The 20,048-nt window shown below is 40.3% G+C and overlaps 1 protein-coding gene across 7 annotated transcripts in view; it reads right to left on the bottom strand.

The window, feature by feature from the left end:
- The window catches only part of KIF27 (kinesin family member 27), a 29,980-nt gene that overhangs the window by 7,485 nt on the left and 2,447 nt on the right, over positions 1–20,048 (bottom strand). For 4 of the 7 annotated variants that reach the window (XR_012671024.1, XM_075137684.1, XM_075137683.1 and 1 more), the window contains exons 3-12: positions 17,991–18,191; positions 15,704–16,662; positions 7,425–7,568; positions 4,902–5,108; positions 4,177–4,352; positions 3,664–3,797; positions 2,956–3,111; positions 1,685–1,890; positions 612–809; positions 141–254 (exon numbers count right to left, since the gene is read on the bottom strand). Coding sequence is in view for 6 of the 7 variants with exons in the window: in XM_075137684.1 (XP_074993785.1) it covers positions 141–254; positions 612–809; positions 1,685–1,890; positions 2,956–3,111; positions 3,664–3,797; positions 4,177–4,352; positions 4,902–5,108; positions 7,425–7,568; positions 15,704–16,662; positions 17,991–18,191 (2,495 nt within the window). In the remaining variant the exon portion in view is untranslated. The remainder of the gene's footprint in view (positions 1–140; positions 255–611; positions 810–1,684; positions 1,891–2,955; positions 3,112–3,663; positions 3,798–4,176; positions 4,353–4,901; positions 5,109–7,424; positions 7,569–15,703; positions 16,663–17,990; positions 18,192–20,048) is intronic. The other 3 variants (XM_075137686.1, XM_075137689.1, XM_075137688.1) reach the window with 3 other exon arrangements.

Genomic DNA, 20,048 nt, shown 5'->3' with positions numbered 1-20,048 from the left:
GACTACACTCCCAATTTTTGTTACAGCAAAAAAGAAGACAAAACTATGATGGAATACTCTCCCAAACACTTTATATGACTACGGATGAAGAAAGAAATTTTATTTTCAGGTCCTACACAGATTCAGAATGGATGAGCTACCTGTAGCTTCTGTGATGTTCCCACTGAGCTATTTTTCTTCTTTTTAAATGCAGCAATCTCTTTATCCTTAAGTTTAAGGATCTTCTGTTGTTGCTCCATCTTCAGTTGAAGTTCCTATAAACAAACAAAAAACCCCGTGCTTCCTGCCTCAGTCAGTCTGTTTTTAAAATGCATTTAATGTCAGAGTCCACACAAATATATAATCTGAAATACTGACCCTAAACTTACATGCAAAATTGCAATTTGGGGCTAGACATCACGTAATAAAACAAACAAAAAAAAAGCTGAAGAGAAAGGCAAACTGAAGATTTCTGTGAAAATGTTTATAGACTATTTTTTCAGTGCATTTGTCAAGGAAGTCATTATTTAAAACTACGGAAAGCCTGGCAGTATAGTTTATTGGTTTTGAGGAAGCAGAGGCAAAATTGGCTCATCTCATTCTTTGTCATAAAGAAATAGGAAGAATCCTACTTTAATTTGTTGCTGGTCCCGCTGAATCTCTGCTTCTAGTTGCTTCTTTTTTTCGCTCTCCTCACACAGTCTCTTCTGTAGCTGGGTCTGCTGATGCTTCATCTGAGCCACATTCTGCTCAAGTTCTGTTGCTTGTCTCTCACTTTGGTTAGATAATGAAGCCAGATTCTTAGTGTCTTGCTGCTTCTTCTGTAAGGCCTGAATGTTCATGGCAAATTTCAGCTTAATAGCAGGAAAACTTAAAACTAAAATATGACGCAGCTTCATTCTTTATTTCACTGAATTCTTAGAGTCAGCAAGACTTACTAACTTCTGCCCAAACAATCACTTGTTATTTCTTTGGCTTCTGAGCTATCTGGTAAAGTTGGCACAAGCAGAATTAATCTCAAGCAACGTGAAAAGGTAAAGATACAGTTCATGCCTGGCAATACAATGAAAGTAGAAAAATCTGACAGAAATCACAACTCTGGAAAATGTGCAGAGACATAATGGTGCCAGAATGCTGGTTCTGAGCTCAACTCAATAAGCCAGCTCCCTCCTTCTGTACGGTGCTTGTCTGACCCACCATTCTAGGACCGAGAGGCACAGAGCACCTAAGCTGGCCCTACACAGAATTTAAACTTAGGTATAGCAGAACTTAAAAGTAGAAGGTCAGTGCCAAACAAATATGACTGTATTAGGCCTGGTCTTGCAAACTATCACAGTGATTTGCTTAGAGCTGGAATTTATATAGCATTTTCATAAAACATCGATTTTATTTAAGGCAGGTAATAAACTTGGAATAGTCTCCTTGTGTAGGTTCTTTTATGGTACTACATACAATGGTGTATGAGCATCTCATATCACCCACTTCTTTCTTGGTTTCTTATCTGTATGTAGATACTGGATGTATCTAACCACATGTATGTTAAATAGCATTCTGAATATAATAGTATTAAGTTTCTCATTAGCTACTTCAATCCAACCACCTTCAAATGTGTAAAACTGGTGAGAGTTTCACAAGCAGAGTGTTAAGGTTCGAAGGTAATAGTGAAACAGAGATTTGCAAATCTTAATGGTCAGATCAGAAATACCTGCACTTTCAACTTAGCTGCATCCATCTTCTTCCGGAACTCTTTTTGTAACTTGCCTTTCTCAGGAACGTCTCTCAGCTCCTTACTCTCCAGCTCCTGAAGCCGCTTTTGTGTTTCAGCCAGTTCCATTTTGGCCTGCTCAGATTCTTGCTCCAGTTTAGTTATCTTCAAAGAATATTGCCTGCTTACAGACTGAGCATCCTTACCTTAAAGACACAATATCCAAGGAGTTTAAAAACAGCAGGATAATCAGTTGAAATGTAATACTTAATTCTGTAGTTGAATCATTACTTGCTTCCTTCTGGCTAAACCAATAATTTCTGAGACATTTTCTAACCCTAAAGAAACATACAGTTCCTTTCTAACTCTGAAACAGAGATAAAAGGAAGGAGTCTTAAATCTGAATTCTTCATAAGTCACCTAATGTCACCAAATAAAGTGCCATCTGAGTGCCAAATAAAGTGAAATTCTTCTGCCTACTGTAGTTTTTGCCAAAATGGCTCTCCTGTGTTCCATAAATTCTGCTTTTTCCAGAAGAATGTACCATTTATTTATTACTCAACTTTCAGCTTAATAATCAGTAAACAACTTTGGATTCTGTTTCTACTCTCTGACTTGCCCTGTTTGGGCAATCTTTCCGAAAATACTGTTTTTGGGGGCACAGAATCTTTCTCAGTGCCAAAAGACAACCTCAAGAGAAGGTATGCACAGGAGAAGAGTGCGGTTGAAGGGGTTGAGCAAAGAGCTCCTAACTGTCATCATAAGGCCAGTTTCTGGCAGGCATATATATACCAGGACAGATGTGTAAAGGATGTAGGCTAACAGGGACACTGACCTTTTCCCTCATCCACTTCTGACTCCTGCTTCTCTACTGCAGTGCTGGGAATGCTTACATTCCCAGCACAGTGATGTATCTTCTCTCCTATCCCAGACACCATGTGACAAATACATGTCCACGAAGAGATCAGTAGCACTGAGCATACATGAAAAATTACACTATTGGTGGATAAAAGCAATAATCAGCAAAGCACAAAAAATATTTAACAAATACAGCTGCATATCATAGCAGAATAGGCTGTAATCAAAATTTACGGCCTTCAGTGCAATCACAGCAAGTAATTAATAAATGTTATAAATCTTTAAGTTATTAAAAGTATTCTTGTATAAGATAATTACATAAAAACTAAGATATGCAGGACTTCAGAAGCTTTGTGCCTTTTCTTTTGTTTCTGAACTGCTTCATTCTAATTTTCCCTACAGTAGCCAGTTACCTGTTTTTACTAATTCCTTAATAAGTTCCTCTTTCATTTTGATATTAAGCGCAAGTTCTCTCATTTTTTGCTCGGCCTCAGTGAGTCTCAACTCTGAATTCTTTAACTTCTGCATGTTAAAAACATGACTTTTCTGGAGGCTGTCAATCTCTTCACCTTAAAAGAAAGCAAAGCAATATGGAGACAAAAAGTCTGGAATACACCCAAAATGTACCCAAAAGATAGTGCTCTGCAACATTGTACATGTGGAGTTTTTCCATATGAAGTAAAAGAATCAAAAGGAGAGAATAGTGCAAAAAGTCTTTTCCCTGCCGTGTGTCTAAATGGGAAAAGAAAGGATGGCATGCACTAGCATTTCAAGACCCTAAGTGGGAGCAAAAATATTCCTGGAACCATTTTAGTGCATCTCTGAGAAGATAATAGCATCTATTTTCTTTCACTGAAGCACTACTAAAGATTTATATCTAAGCAGCTTTTTGATGTGTGAAGTGCTTTCTGGCTAGTAAGAATTACTGAAACATTATGGTCACTGACATCAGCTTCAGAAAGGGGAAGAAGAGAATCTCTAAAGCCTATGTTGAACTATAACCAACAACATATTTGTATCAAATACACATATTTTGCTGGGAAAAATAATCACATGTGCTAAAGATATTCTTGCATATTCTGATACTGTAATAAGATTTGCTCTCATGACTTCCATTTTACCTGTGGTTGTGTCAGTCTGTAGTGGAGATTTGTTGGATAAACCAGACTTGTCTACGTGACACTTCATGTCACTTAGATCAGGAAGAAAGCACAGAGAAGCCTGTTTTCGTGTCCATGTTCGGTTTATGGAATGCCTAAGGAAGAATGAAAAACATGCTACATTCCAAACACACAGGGATTTTTTTTCTTTAAGCTTCATGCAAAGTACATGTACTGCATCTTAACAGAGAAGAATCCCAAACTCACATAAGCACTTGTATCTTCCTTCCCATTTACTCCCCACCCCCCTGGATCTTTATGGTAGATTCTGGCCCCAAAACAAGGATTATACAAGCTTTATTAAATCAAAAACCTATGTTTATTAAACTTATTTTGTAATATGCCCAGTTGGTCCCATAAGTTTACCATAAGTAACATCACAAATGGTCTCATAGTATGGCAAGATTAGGCAGTAATACTACCTTTGCTACACATTTGTCTGTAACAAAAATTAAAGAATAACAAAAAAATTACTTAAATGAGGTTTTCTTTTTGCTGCCTGTATTTTCTTCCTCTTCATCGCTCTGATCAAAGAGGTGGCAGTGAAGGACTTTATCCTGATCTTCTATGTTGCTCAGTATCATTTGGCTGCGAGCACGGAATTCTGCCATTACTCGGGCCAGGGAGAAGGCAGGGGGGCTGGTATACACCTGTCAAAAAACACACACAAAAAATTATGTTTAAAAACATTTGCAGCAATTTAGCAATTCTTTATTGATATTTAAAAAATATTCCAATTTAAAAGTCTGTCATCACCTGAGCTTGTAAGCAAAATTACAGCGGTTTTCTATAATAACTCTGAATACCTTTGTAACAAAAGGTTTTGCAAGAGCTTAGAGCACTTGTTCCAAATGTGAAAGAAGGCACTGTTAGCAACTCATTATGTATTCAATATATCGGTAAGAAAAATCATTCATTTTTGATAATGCTTCATATTTGAACCCTCAAAAATCCCAGGAAAACACCAGAAAAGACTACTGCTTTAGCACTTGAAAGTGATAATTTTAAGCCTGAACATTTCGGACAATTGTGGCATAGCATATGTTTCAAGACATTAAAGAGGAATTTTTCAGAGTCTTCAACGGGAAGCTAAACAGCATCTGAGAAAGCCACCATAATTTGTCATGTCAAGTCTAATTATTGAACTATAACCATTACAAAGTAAAGGAAAAAAAATGTAACATTTGGGTAGACCTTACCTTTCGAGTCTCTGTCCCTGAAGGTGGGTGAAGGGAGTGTAGCAGACTCTTTGTGAGTGGGACACTGTAAGGCCTCCTTGCAGATGCCACAACAGCTGGCCCATCTCCACAAGCACTTGAGAAGTCCAAAGTTTTCACATCTGTAAACTTCTCTAATTTTTCTTTTAGCTGATCAATAAGCATTTGCTGTTCCACCATTTTCTCATTCTCATGGGGAAAAAAAAACAAAGCAAAACTGTTGCTGATTATGAGCTCTGTATGATATTCACCATTTCTAAATTCCTTACAAAGGTCATGAATCTTAGAAATCACTCAGTGACCCTAAATTCTTCTGCAATGCACAGGCAAATTCTGCAACAAACTGAAAATTCTATGACATGTCATTAATCTAACACACACACCCCAACTCCAATAAGTTTTAGACACATTTTTGTCCAGAAAGACCTATCCTGTAAGGTAACTTACATTAGCTTATCTAGGCATCTAGTGAGAAGTAGATGACATACTTAGCCTGTGCTTGCTTTATATGTGTGTTTATAGAGAAATAAAATGGGAATTCAACAAAAATGTTCAAATTAAACACATGTTCTGAGTCTAATTAAACATGTATACAGGCTTCTTCTTCCTCTCTGAGCAGTTCCACTTTAAAGATTATTTGTATTAATATAACATAAACATGTACATGATCCCAGGATCACTTGTACAGGCTACTTCTTTTTCTTCTACCCAGCCTCAGCTTTGCTCGTAATGCTAGTTTGGAGAACTTACTTATCTGTTCCTCCTACAGCAGTCTCTGTACATTGTTCAAAACCACTTATCTTACCTAAACTGATTCATCCATAAGGCCAAAATTATATCCATTTTCAACTCCATCTATTCCTTTCAATTCTTTTCAAAGTACCTTTAAAATCTGGCCTAGTAACAACAGGAAAGTTGAAGAATAACTAGTGATAGTCAACCGAAAGTATTCAATGAAAGATATTTTGCATTCTCCTACTTCGAATAATACATTTTTTATTCATTCTTTATATCTTGTTTTCTTAGACTGCAAGTTCCTTCCACATAGACAATGCCTTGCAAATTGACATTTTGTTGGAATACAATACATAATATTCCTGTGTCATAGGAAATGGAATATATATAAGAATACCATATTTGTTATGATTTTGGAAGCAGTAAAGGCCAACTGATACACCTTGAAGCTATTATTTAACCCTTTTAAGACTCTTTGTCCCTGATACCCTTGTACATACAACCCACAGTGCAACATCTGTAACATAATACATATGTGTATAAACATTTAATATCTATCTAGTACATGCTACTTTTAAAGTTCTTATTCTATCATGTATCACTAAATTAAATATTCCTGTGAATACAACTTAAAATATTTGACAGAAGCGTTTGCTTTTCATCATTCTACCTATTTTATATGTTTTTAAATAAAAGTGGCAGTTTAGTGGATTAAGTACCAAAATGGTGCCTGAGAGCTACCAAACTTCTCTCCTGTCTCTGATACTGAAGCAATCATGATCTTCTACCTACTGCTTCTGTTCATTACCTCTACCTTGTATCCCCCAGAATTTATATAAGCCTTTCCTCCGTGTAGTAAGTTGACACTATGCTGTACAGGTTAAAAAAAAAAAAAACAATCTAGCCAGAGGTGACAGAAAAGAAAGTAAGTGACAGAGGGAAGAAAAAGATGATGACTAGTATACTTACCTTTCATTCTTTGACTCTCCCCAAGCCATCAGCAAAGAAGAGGAAAAAGGAGAAAAAGTAGAATAAGGAGAAGAGTACTAGCTAGCCATGCTTATGCTTTTCTCTTTTAAAATAATTTATCTATCATCCACGTGACATGCAACACCAGGAGAATATTAACTATTCTATTTATGGCCTCCTAGATCTTGAAATGTTGTATACTTACTACCCATCATAATTTCATTAGCAAGCACAAGATCTAGAGAAGGAAGGAGGTAAGCAGTGTTTCCACTATGTCACTCAGTTTTCTCTAATAGTGAATGCTCAGAATATTATGATGAAATTCTGTCTTAAAAAGTCAAAAGGGAACAATACTCTAATTCTTAATAAAGCTACAACAAAATATGTTTCTATACAACCCTTCAATTAAAGTATTCTATAGGATCTTTATAATCTTTTTCAGATTCTAAACAATCTTTAAAGGCCTTTCAAATCCTAATTCATTAATTGTCCTGAAACTACTTAGCAATAATAGGGGAGAGGGGTGTGTGTTATGCTTTAGGAAACATGGAGAGGGTAAATGATTCACCTCATGTTATACAGGAAGGCTGTGGCACAGATAGGCTGATATACAAACTTCAGGAATCACACTAACTCAACTCATTAAGTGATACAGCTCTAATTCAAACAAAATGCCCATAAGATTGACAGGTAGTTATGTCCAAAAAAATCCTGAGGGACCTGGCTTGAAATAATGAATGCATTCGTACAATGCAAGGATGGTTCAATGTATATATGTAATGTGTACCAGAGGAAAAATACCTGTAATCTATGTGTTTCTTGAGCCTCCTTTAAAGATTCCAGTTGTTCTTCATTTTCCTGTAGTAATGTCTTTATCTGATTCTGCAGTATCTGCAGTTCGTGATCCTTCTGGCTAAATATTTCTTCATCCATAACTAGAGCCTGCTAGATAATAAAAGAAAAGTTCAGCTGGGGAAAAGGGAACATTATTATTCTTACAGTTGGAAAAGGAAAAAAAAAAACCAAACAAAACCTCATTTGTTGTTAAAAGATTTGATCAGAACTGCAAAGTTTTGAGGTATGTGCGGCAAATTGTCTAAGTGGTTATCTGTGGTTTCTACCAGTTATTTCTTCACTTCTGTTTCATCTATTGATTTTCTTCTGACAAGTTTCTTTCTTCCAAAGGAAATAATGCACCCATAACCAAAGCTACGTTATTGAAGTAGATATCTAAATCCAGTTATTCTCTTTAGGGTGCTGTGAGATGTAGCCACAAGATCTCAGCATCAACCATAAGATTGATATACTTCTCAAATGAAAAAATAAGGACAGCTGTCCTCATTCTGCAACTCAGATAACAGCCTAAAGATTAAAGAAACCATAAGAATTCTTCTTCAAAAGTTCTTGTGAATAAATAATCCAATACTGATTGAAGGAGACTTCCAAATGTTTTTACTCTTCCAGAAAGCATGTAGAAGCCAAACATGAAGTATGGAAACATCACGTCTTACTGTTTTAAAACTGGATACTTCTGTACAATTAGCCTACCTACATCTTTCTTCCAACAAAAGACAACTCTTAATAGCTTTTAAGAATGCACTCAAGAACCTGATATCTCTTTAGAGAAGAACTTCTTCCAAAGTCTATGTACGAATGCAAATGTTTCTACTAAATGTAGTTGACAAGTATATCCTGTCCCCCACTGGTGCTGTATCATTATGCAGAGTTGAGCCAACTACAGAAAAAAAGAAGGAAGCTTGCACAGATGTTAGCATGGTGACAGGCTGGGGCAGTATGAAGTGACAGAAAACTAAGTGGCATATTGTCCATATTGTATTAAACATACAGAACTAAAATCAGAATATATTTGCTCAGTTGTATTGGGTGTAGGTGTCAAGGGTTTAGTGGGGGTGACTGCAGGGGTGGCGTGTGTGAGAAGAGACCAGGGTTGCCCCATGCTGAACACAGACAGCTCCAGGCAACCCCAGTGGACCCAACGCAGGGAACAGCTGAGCCCCTCAGCCAAGATGGTGGTGCCTCTGTGACAGTATATTTAAGAAAGGGCACAAAATGCCAAACAGGCAGAAAAGGAGGGAACCAAAAGAGTGAGAAAGAGCAGAGGGAACACCAGGAGGAGGGGAAGGAGGAGGTGCTCCATGGTGGAGCAGATACCCACGTTGCAGCCTAGGGAGGACCTGTGATGGAGCAGATGGATATTCCTGAAAGAACTGTTGCCCATGCAGAGTCCATGCTAAATCAGAGGAAAGGTGCGAGGAGGAAAGAGCAGCAGAGAGAAACGGCTATGTACTGACCATAAACCACTCCTCTATGTCCCTGCACCACTCGGCAGTGAGGGACAGGAGTATGGAGTGAAGGAGTGAAGATAAGCCTGGAAAACTGGGGGAGGAACGGTGTTGGTTTAATGTTTGTCTTTTTATTCCCCGCTACCCAAATAAGTAATTAATATTCTTTTTAATTGGCAATAAATTAAATCATTTTTCCCCAATTCAAGACTGGTTTTTAATTGGTAAGTAATCTCTCTGTCTTTATCTTAACCCACAAGACTTCTCATTCCTGTTTTTCCTATTTTCTCTCCCTGAGTCGTATTGATGGAGGGGTGAATGAATGGCTAGGTGGCAGTTTGGCTGTTAGCTATGGCTAACCCACTACGCCATAACGTACGTAAGCCCTCCTCCTCTCCCTTTTTACTGCTGAGCATGTCATATGACATGAAATATCTCTTTGGTTGTTTTGGGTCATCTGCCTTGTTGTGCCCCCCCCGGCCCTGGGTGCACCCCCTAATCTATTCACTGGGATGGCAGAGGGAGAAACAGAGACAGCCTTGACACTGTGCAAACAGTGTTCAGCAAGACGTAAAACACTGGTGTGTTATCAGCATTGTATTGGTCACAGATCTACAAAACAGCACCCTACGATGAGCTGCTATGAAGAAAATTAACTGCATCCCAGCCAGACCCAGTACAATCTCCACTCCATATTCCATACCATTTATGTCATGCTTAAGTCCCACACTATCTAGTACAACTTCAGTAACCATCCCCCCCTTCTCCTCCTTTGATTTATACACAGATATCATTCCCTTAGTCTCTGGGCCATTCCTGTAAAATATCTGTAAAATGTTCCTAAAATGTCCATGACTTGGGTTCTGTCTGTTACAGTGGTCACTCAAGACAGGAGAGAGGCATGTTGTGTTGAGTTACTGGACATCAAACCAGCTCAGGCTGGGTCACTGCTGCACTTCCTGGCTTTTTGCGAGGCTTGTTCTCTGTTGGTTTAGGTGATTCCTGCTGCAGTACTTCCCAAAATATACAACTCAAATCACGCGTTACTCTCCCCCAAGGTTAAATCTCTTGAGGTACACATCAGATTGCCCCATCCTCCCGCATTACCCACCATATATACCTGGGTCCTTGAGCAAAGGCAGTCCCACAAACAGGTTTGCCTTTTCCCGAGAGAGGAACAACCCACGCTGTCTTTCCCAGCAAGTTCTCTACATACTCTACAGGGACCTTATCTCTTTCTACAATACACAGGATTTTTGTTTGGGCAGGTCCAGGTTGGTAAACTAATCTTCTGCTATTAATTAGCCAAGAAGCTTCTGCTAAATTTGCATCCCACTGCTGACATGACCCAGTGCCCATTGCTTTCAGTATAGTCTTTAACAGTCTATTATATTGTTCAATCTTTCCAGAGGCTGGTGCATGATACGGAATGTGATACATCTGATCATTGCCATATTTCTTGGTCAGGTGCTTATGAGATTGTTTCAGAAATTAGTCCCATTGTGTGACTCAGTTCTTCCTGGGATGCCATGTCACCACAGAACTTGCTTTTCAAGGCCCAGGACAGTGTTTCGAGTGGTAGTATGGGTACCGTACAGTGTTTCGGTTGGTGGCATGGGTACCGTACTGTCCACTTTTCTTGTTCACAATATCTAGGGCCAGCTGGATGCCTTTCACTTCTGCACATTGCCTCGATTCACCTCTCCCTTCAGCAGTTTCTGCAACTTTTCATGTGGGACTCCACACAGCAGTTTTCCACCTCCAATGGTTTCCCACAATATGACAGGACCCATCCTGGCAGGATCCCACGGAGCACATTGTTTCTCATTTTCTGGTAACTTATTATAGAGTTACAATACAGTTATACTCCTATAATACAGTTATACAGTATACTCTTCAGCATGAGTCACTTCCTCGGGCAATGCTGCGAAGTCTCAGCTTTCTGGCCAGTCCATGATCTCTTCCAGGATTCCAGAGCAGTTGGGGTTCCCCATTCAGGCCCATGGTGTGATCAGCGCTACCCACTTACTCCACATAGTGTTGGTTGCATGATGGGTAGAGGGAATGTTTCCTTTGAACATTCAATGCAGTACAGACAATCGCGATGCCAAGGGAAGCTGAGCTTCAGTATGAACCACTTCTGAAGTGTCTTGAACCCCTTCAAATGCTGCTAGTATCTCCTTTTCAGTTGGGGTGTAGTGGGTCTCAGATCTCTACACCCAGAGCTCCAAAACCCTAGAGGTTGACTTTGGATCTCACCAGGTGCTTTCTGCCACAGGCTCCAGCTGAGGCCATGCTCCCTGGCGGCAGCGTAAAGCACATTTCTCACTTCTGGTCCTATCTGGACTGGCCCAAGGGCTATCGCATGAACAATTTCCTGACTGATCTGTTCAAATGCCTGTTGCTGCCTGGGGACCCAGCTGAAATAGTTCTTCTTTCAGGTCACTCAATAGAGAGGACTTACAAGTTGACTGTAACCTGCACTCTCCAGAATCCCACAATGCCTAGAATGCCTGGGTTTCCTTTTTGTTACTACTGGGGACATGGCTATTATCTTATTGATCACATCTGCTAGGATGTGATGACGCCCATCTTGCCATTTTATTCCCAAAAACTAGATTTCTCGTAAAGGTCCTTTGACCTTGTTTTGTTTTATGGCAAAACCAGCTTTCAGAAGAAACTGGATTTTCTTTTCCCTTTCTCAAACACTTCCTCAGCTGTGTGGCCCCACACAGTGATGTCGTCAATGCACTGCAAGCTTTCTGGGGCTTTGCCCTGTTCCAGTGCAGTCTGGAACAGTCCATGCCAAATGGTAGGGCTGTGCTTCCACCCCTCCATGGCAGTCGATTCCAGACTGGACACCCTTCCACATCAAAGCTAACTGTGGCCTGCACCCTGCTGAAAAAAGGATTGAGAAAAATGCATTGGCAATATCAGTTATGGCATATCGCTTGCCTGCCTTTGACTCCAGTTCACACTAGAGTTCTAGCATGCCTGGTACGGCACCACTTAATGGTGGTGTGACTTCATTCAGGCCATGATAGTCCACTGTAAACCTCCACCCTCTATCAGATTTTCGCACTGGCCATATGGGACTATTAAAGGGCAAGTGAGTCTTGCTGATCACTCGTTGGCTCTTGAGTCAATGAATCAGCTCCTGGATGGGAACGAGGGAGTCTCAGTTGGGACGATATTGATGCTAGTGCACCATCATGGTAGTAATTGGCACTTACTGTTCTTCAACCCACAGCAACCCCACAACAGAAGGATCATCCAAGAAGCCAGGTAAGGTAGACAGCTGTTTAATCTTCTCTGAACCTGCAGCGGCTACATCAAAGGCCCAATGGTATCACTTTGGATCCCTGAAGTACCCTCTTTTGAGAGAGTCAATGGCAAGGACATATGGGACCTCTGGACTGGTGACAATAGGATGCTTCTGCCATTTGTTTCCTGTTACATTCACCTCAGCTTCTAACACAGACCACAACTGGGATCCCCTCGTCACTGCAGAAATTCAGATGTGTTCTGCCTCCTTGTATCGTGATGGCATTAGGGTACACTGTGCACTGGTGTCCACCAAAACCAAAATAAATCCAACTGTCCCTTTCCTCCACTTGGCTGGAGAGAGGGTCCCCTATTCCCAATACGAGCATTCATTACGTGACTCCTGTAATTGCAAACCAGAAGTCTTTACACCATGAAAGGAGCCCATGTATCTCTCTGTTGCCCAGGCTATACTACAAGGACTATTCACAGGTGTGATCCTACTACAGACCAGCACAGTCCTTCCATGTTAGAAGGAGTGGCGTTCAAACCCACATGGACATAAGTCCAGTGAATCAGTACCAGAAAGAGGAGAGGGGTCCTCAGCCCATCTCCAGCATCTTAGGGATCGCTCGACAGCAAGTGGAGCAGTAATCTTCCTGAAAAGACCCTTTTTTACCACTGCTTTTTCCCACAATTCATGTACACAGACTTCCAGGACCAAGGTAGGTGCACCATCTCACTTCCTCATATCCTCCCCACAGTCATGCAGACAGAACCACAGGGTGGCACATGGCATGTGCCCATGGTTCCCTTTCCTTTGAGCAGAGAAAGGCCGACCTGCGGTAGCTGAGATGCTGGCCTACAGGGGCAAGGAGGGAGAGAGATTATCCACATTCTCTTCGAGTTGCCGCACCTTGTGGAGCTGAAATGCAGGTCGATAGCAGGGAGGGGGAATAGAGATTCTCTTCGAACTGCCAGGGTTGGCAGACCAGTCTATACAAAGTTGGTGCCTTGTCAGCCCAATCCATCATTGCTAGGTTGCTGGCGCATGATGTCGGTGCGCTCTGTACAGACTTCTGCCACACAGACCGTGTGCATTGTATGTCATTCAGATCTTTGGGGGCCGGATTATTGTCCATGTCACTATAGACCACCTCCACCACCGCTAATTCCCTCAAGACACTGGATACCTTCCTTTGTGATAGTCCACTTGCCTCACTGGGTTGCAGTATCTTCCTTAAGAGGGTACCTTGTCTTCACGCTCATTAAGAGCCACCTCTGGAGGCTGCGGGTGGCTGCCCCTCTTCTGATCCCTCTGTCAATTCCACAATCCCTATCAATGAATCCCAGCTGCTGTGCTTCTTTACCTTCTAGTTCCAGACTGCTAGCCCCACTATCCCAGCACTGGAGCAACCAGGTAGCAATTCGCTCATCTGGCTGACGGACTAAATCTTTCCGCCTATCTTGCAGTTTGGTCATGGATAGGGACTGGGTAGTTTTCTCCTCTTACGATTTCTATCTCTTCCCTCTCCATCCTGCTGCAGAATAGGCTGCGTCTTCTGATTTTTCCTCTCTCCCCCTCTCAGGAGGAGCTGCTTCTTCTCTTACTAACTGACCTCTGCTTCCACTGTTTCTTCTTGACTACAGAAGCAACCATTACAGTTGAGGGTTCGGTCTCTGGTTTAGTGTCTGTTTGTGTGGCCTCAGAGTAAGAGACCTTCTCAGTGCCCGTTAGTGGGCCCTTAGATTGGGAGATCCTCTTGGACCTCTGAGGGCACTGGACAGTGGCTTGATACGCATAGGCCAGGTCCCAAGACAGTTTTAGAAGACACTGTGTTTCACCTCCCCTCCTTCAAATGGTGTATTACTTTGATGGGTTTACAAGCCTGCTCAGATGTGAAATCCCAAGCTATCGGAGGCCATAACGGCCCTACACACCTGCCCAACTCCTCCCATATACCCTGCCACCCCAGGGATCAATCGCCTTAGAGCATGCTCCTGTGTGGCACCCCCAATTAGTTGATCAACCTTATGAACAATAATCAAAATCAAGATCACAACACACACCAGTATGAACAGTCTGATTACATGAGGATATTGAAGGAACTTAGAAGCCATTATATCAAGGATATAAAAACCTATCCTGGAGGAGAGGAAGGGATAGGTGCCATTCTTTCCTGTCTCCACAAAATGTCTCTCAAGAGGAGAAAAGGGGAAAGGTATAGTTGCTGGTTTTGTCCATGAGATGGTTCTTGGAGTACTGGGACACCAGCGATGTAGGACCCAAATACCAGATTAGGCTGAAGGCCAGTGGTTTTATCATAGCTCTCCCAAGCAAAGGGAAACAAAGTGAAAAACAACACACTAAACAGCGAAATATGAAAACAGTCATTAATAATTCTGGGAGTCTGTTGTACAGCAAAAAAGGAATCAAGCACCAGAATATTCAAGGAAACACATAAGTCAGCACCCAAATTAAATATGCCAGCATCATGATCTGCAACAGCCACTCAAATAACAACTTAGCTGAACAGGTATAACAGCTAGAAGTTTAATCTAGCACATTCTAACCAGGTCTGTTATTACCTTGAAGGGCTTGAGCCACATGTTGGGCGCCAGAAAGGACTGTTGTGGGTTAACCCCAGTAGGCAGCTAAGCACATACAGCTGCTCGCTCACTTCCCCGTCCCCAACCCCAGTGGGACAGGGGAAGAGCAAAGGAAGAATAAAAGCAAGAAAAGGGTCAAGATAGAAATCGTTCAGTAAGTGAAGGTGAAGTGGAAGAAGAGAGAAAGAAAATAAAACAAAACAAATGATGCAAAGGCAATCACTCACCACCTCCCAAGGCTGACTGATGCCCAGCCCAGTTCCCAGGCAAAATATGGCCAACCTCCCTAAACCTCCTCCTCTCCCTTTTAATTGCTGAACATGATGTTATATGGCATGAAATATCTCTTTGGTTACTTTGGGTTATCTGCCTGGTTGCATGTGTGTGTCCCCAACCCCCCCAATCTATTCACTGGGGGGCAGAGGCAGAAACAGAGAAGGCCTGATGCTGTGCAAACACTCTTCAGCAAGACCTAAAAACTTTGGTGTGTTATCAGCATTGTATAGGTCACAAATCTAAACCACAAGCACCCTACAAGCTGCTATAAAGACAATTAACTCCATCCCAGCCAGACCTAGCACACTAGCATAGCTAAAACCAAAAACCTAACAGATAAAACAGCTCAGCCTCATCAAATCATCTTGAAACTGATTAGCCAAAATATAACATTACTTTACCTATCTCTATCATGATTAAGATGATTGTCTATTCAATCATTCATTAAAATAAAGCTAGGTCGCAGGGATTAGACAAATAAAATTATACAAGACTGTGAATTAAATTTAAATTGTCAAATTAAGTACAAGTAAGTGTAACAGTTTTACATCTTTTGAAACTGAATTCAAGTTTTAGCAGACTGCTCTTTCACATAGTTATTTAAATAATCAACTTATAATTAAATACCTGGCATTTCTTTAGTTCCCTCTTTAGCTGAAGAATTGTAATGTGATGTGGCTCTTGGCTGGTCCCCATCCCTGTGTCAGTTTCCTGCATGGTGAGAGCTTCCTTCCTTACTTCTTGTACCATAGTGATCCAGCTCTGCAATCTGTCCCGCTGACTTCTTTTTAAGCTAACATCATCATTCAAATCAACCAGAAATGGGAAGGCTTCATCTACACAATTTCTATAACTGAAACATTGAACCTGAAGCCGGGTGATCTGCTCTTCAAGTGAACTGATACGAGTTCTTTCTTGATTTAAGTCATGTGAACACTGATTACTGACTTGCTGGTTCTGCAAAGCTTCTCGAAGCAATTTGATTTCAAGTTCCATTTCATCAATCCGGTCTTGATCGGGGTTGTAATTTACGACTGGTTTATTTCTAATGTTTTTGGCTCTGTTGGCATATTTGAGGGAATTTAAAGATTCATCAAAGTCTGATGAGGATGGACTTATACACGTTATCATGACAGTCTTGGCATTTCCTCCAAGGGAGTCTTTCAGAATACGAGTGATTTTAGCATCCCTGTATGGAATATGTACACTTTTCCTTTTTGGGTCTCCGAGGGCACTGATGACATTTCCCAAGGCCAATAGACCACTATTGATCTGAATTGACTCTTTGAAGCGTTCACCAGTATTTCCAGTCTTTGTCACCCTCTCTGATCCTGCCAAATCCACAAAATGAAACTTTGAAGCAATCATCTGGACTGATTTCCAAGATGAATCCTGTGCAGCATCAGTATTTTTCTGAGACTCTGCAGATTGTTTCTGACAAATACTGATGGTAAAAATGGCATGAGATCGACTAGAGTGCTCATTCATTTGTGTCGTGCCTGTGTGACGAGCTGCATTGCCACTTTCCAACAGGCTTATCACTTCATCTGCACATTCTACTTGGAATTCCTTAGCACCGACAATCACTTCAAACACCAAACCAAAGAAAGTAAGAATAATTCAATTAATTCTAAATTCTTCAGCAAAAGTTTACAGCAATTAGGAATAGTCAAACTATCAACACAAATTAGAGAAATATACAAGCCTGCATTATGATGAGGTCATAGCATATAGCTATAGAAAAACGAAACATCGATATGTGAAAAGCATGAGGTACAACACATTTGAAACCTGCAGATATTTATATATGGGTGTATTGTGTCATAGCATTTGAAACAGTATCCTGAACACAGCTTTACTCATTTGCACATTGCCATATGTAATTTGCAATCTAGTGCTATCTAGAAAAAGTATGAGCAAAGTCAGCTCAAAGGATATTTTGCCAGTTTAAAAAAAAAAAAAAGACTAAAAATAAAAAATTTTGTAGTAGAAGTGATTCCTAGTTTATGGTAAGAACAGAATTTCTATTCTATATAGCTCAGATAGTTGGGCCTTTTGGACAGGTATGTATTAGTAATCTAATACTGTGGAAGTGTCCTTCTACCAAGTACTCCTACCAAGCATATTTTTTGTCCTCTGTTTTAATGAAGAATGGAAAACATCCCAGCACAATCAACTGATGCTGACTCAAACTGTACTGAAGAAGGGAAATAGTCTAAAATATACTGCGCAGTCCTTATGAAGCAATGATATTGTCTGCAAGATTTGTGCTAAATTAGTGCCTTCTTCCAGCTACAGATCATGCCAGCTCAATGCAACAGTATATTAATATTAGAGCAAACACAACAATTAGAACACAAAGAATAATAAAAAAAAAAAAACACCACCTGATTATACAGTTTCAGAGTAAAATATCTCTGCAGTGGATTCTTCTAGCATTTTCATGTAGTGGACAGAAGAACTATAGGATAAGCGTTGATTTCAAAGCCTCCAAGAAATATCAGATGCTAGTCCTAATGAAATGTTCTCTTCCACCCATTTCATAGTGAAAGGGGACAGTTATTTACAGTATAAGTGGCTTAACAATTATAATTTTGAAGGGAGAAGCAAAGGTTTAATCTTGAAATACTTATTCAAGTGAATAATCACATACTATTGTGTTTCTAGACACAATTTGCAGAAGCAATAACTGTACTTCTACTTTATCATTTGTTGCCATTTCTGATGAAACATCTACATCATTCACAGGCATCTAAACCCAAAACAACTTCAAATCAGCTAAACTGAGTTTATATTCTGAAAACGTAACTTTTTTCTAGTATTAGTAATGAATAAGCCCTTTCAAGAGAAGGCAAGAGTAACTTGGGCACACAACTGAAACCAAACACACCAAATTTTAGAGCTGAAATCTTACCTGTATTTCCCTTTTCATCTTCTCGGATATGTAATTCTTTCACAGAGGTCTCCAACTCCAACAAATCTCGAAGTTCTTCCTTGTAAACCTCTATATAAGATACTTTCACATGGAAATCAATGTTACGGTTTTCAGAAATATGCTGAAATAATTCCTGAATAGCCCGTGGGATTATGCCCTTCTCATCCTCTGCAACTGACGCTAAAATATAAGCAAAGATGTCACAGAATCTTGCAGTCATTCTGCTGCATAAATTACAAAGACTGAAGATTGAGAGAAGTCTGTGAGATCTGCTACTCAATATACTAAGGAATCTGAAGAGCTCAGTGTTCCCAAGGATTTTTGTAAATATTTGTTTTTCTGGGCTTCAGAGTATTTGTTTGCATCCATTAATAGGATTCAAAGTTAAGTTCTAAATTACATAATGTTATAATCACCAAAGTTATGAAAAATGTGGAGTCTACTTTAAATCTATACTCTTCAGAGTATAGATTAAAATAAAGCTAGGTCGCAGGGATTAGACAAATAAAATTATACAAGACTGTGAATTAAATTTAAATTGTCAAATTAAGTACAAGTAAGTGTAACAGTTTTACATAGAATATTCAGAGTATACTCTTCAGAGTATAGATTTCTTGTTTATTCCTACTCATTATGGTTGGCAACGACATCGCAAAGGTTTGAGAAACTATAAATTCCACTTAAATACAGCAAAGACCATTAGTAACTTGGTGAGACAAGATTTATGACCAACACGTACAGTAATCTCCTATTTTTTCAAAGTAGATATGGAACACTAATGACAAACTCTGTTTTGTTTTTTTTTTAATATTCAGCATAGGACAATGCTTCCATAATTAATTTGTGTTCTTTATTCAAGAATATGGAAACAAACTGTTTGTCTATGAGAGGATACCAAGAATCTTTTTTACCAAAAAAATAACGGGTCGCTCACATTGAATTTAGTAAATATATGTATAAAACCAAAATTGCTGAGCTATGAACAGCCTTAGATTGTGATATCCGCTATCTAAAGAATTTGGCTGGCAATGTACTTACAAAAACATTAAATAACTACTACTAGAGGAAAGACAAGTGAAGTTATAACAGTAAGCAGAATGATGAGGCCAACTGTATGAGGTTCAACAAGGCCAAGTGCCGGGTCCTGCACTTCGGCCACAACAACCCCAGGCAACGCTACAGGCTTGGGGAAGAGTGGCTGGAAAGCTGCCCAGAGGAAAAGGACCTGGGGGTGCTGATTGACAGCCGGCTGAACATGAGCCGGCAGTGTGCCCAGGTGGCCAAGAAGGCCAATGGCATCCTGGCCTGTATCAGAAATAGTGTGGCCAGCAGGAGCAGGGAGGTGATCGTGCCCCTGTACTCGGCACTGGTGAGGCCGCACTTTGAATCCTGTGTTCAGTTCTGGGCCCCTCACTACAAGAAGGACACTGAGGTGCTGGAGCGTGTCCAGAGAAGAGCAACGAAGCTGGTGAAGGGCCTGGAGCACAAGTCTTATGAGGAGCTGCTGAGGGAACTGGGGTTGTTTAGCCTGGAGAAAAGGAGGTTCAAGGGAGACCTCATCACGCTCTACAACTTGGAGGTTGTAGCAAGGTGGGTGTCAGTCTCTTCTCCCAAGTAACAAGCAATAGGACAAGAGGAAATGGCTTCAAGTTGCACCAGGGGAGGTTTAGATTGGATATTGGGAAAAATTTCTTCACCAAAAAGGTTGTCGACCATTGGAACAGGCTGCCCAGGGAAGTGGTTGAGTCACCATCCCTGGAGGTATTTAAAAGACGTGTAGATGTGGTGCTTAGGCACATGGTCTAGTGGTGGACTTGGCAATGTTAGGTTTACGGTTGGACTTGACGATCTCAAGGGTCTTTTCCAACCTAAATGATTCTGTGATTCTATGATTCTAAATAAAAGGAAGATTTCAATACCTCCCAAGAGATTTAGAATAATCTATTCATGTCCATATGGAAGACTATGATGTCATAGAAATGCCTCTCAGAAAAAAAGCAAAGAGTGAGCAAGCAAACAATTAATTGCCTAACACAG

The sequence above is a fragment of the Calonectris borealis genome, chromosome Z (assembly GCF_964195595.1).
Source record: "Calonectris borealis chromosome Z, bCalBor7.hap1.2, whole genome shotgun sequence".
Lineage (NCBI taxonomy): Eukaryota > Metazoa > Chordata > Aves > Procellariiformes > Procellariidae > Calonectris > Calonectris borealis.
Note: the sequence above shows the minus strand (reverse complement) of the source record. Positions and strands in the feature narration are given on the sequence as shown.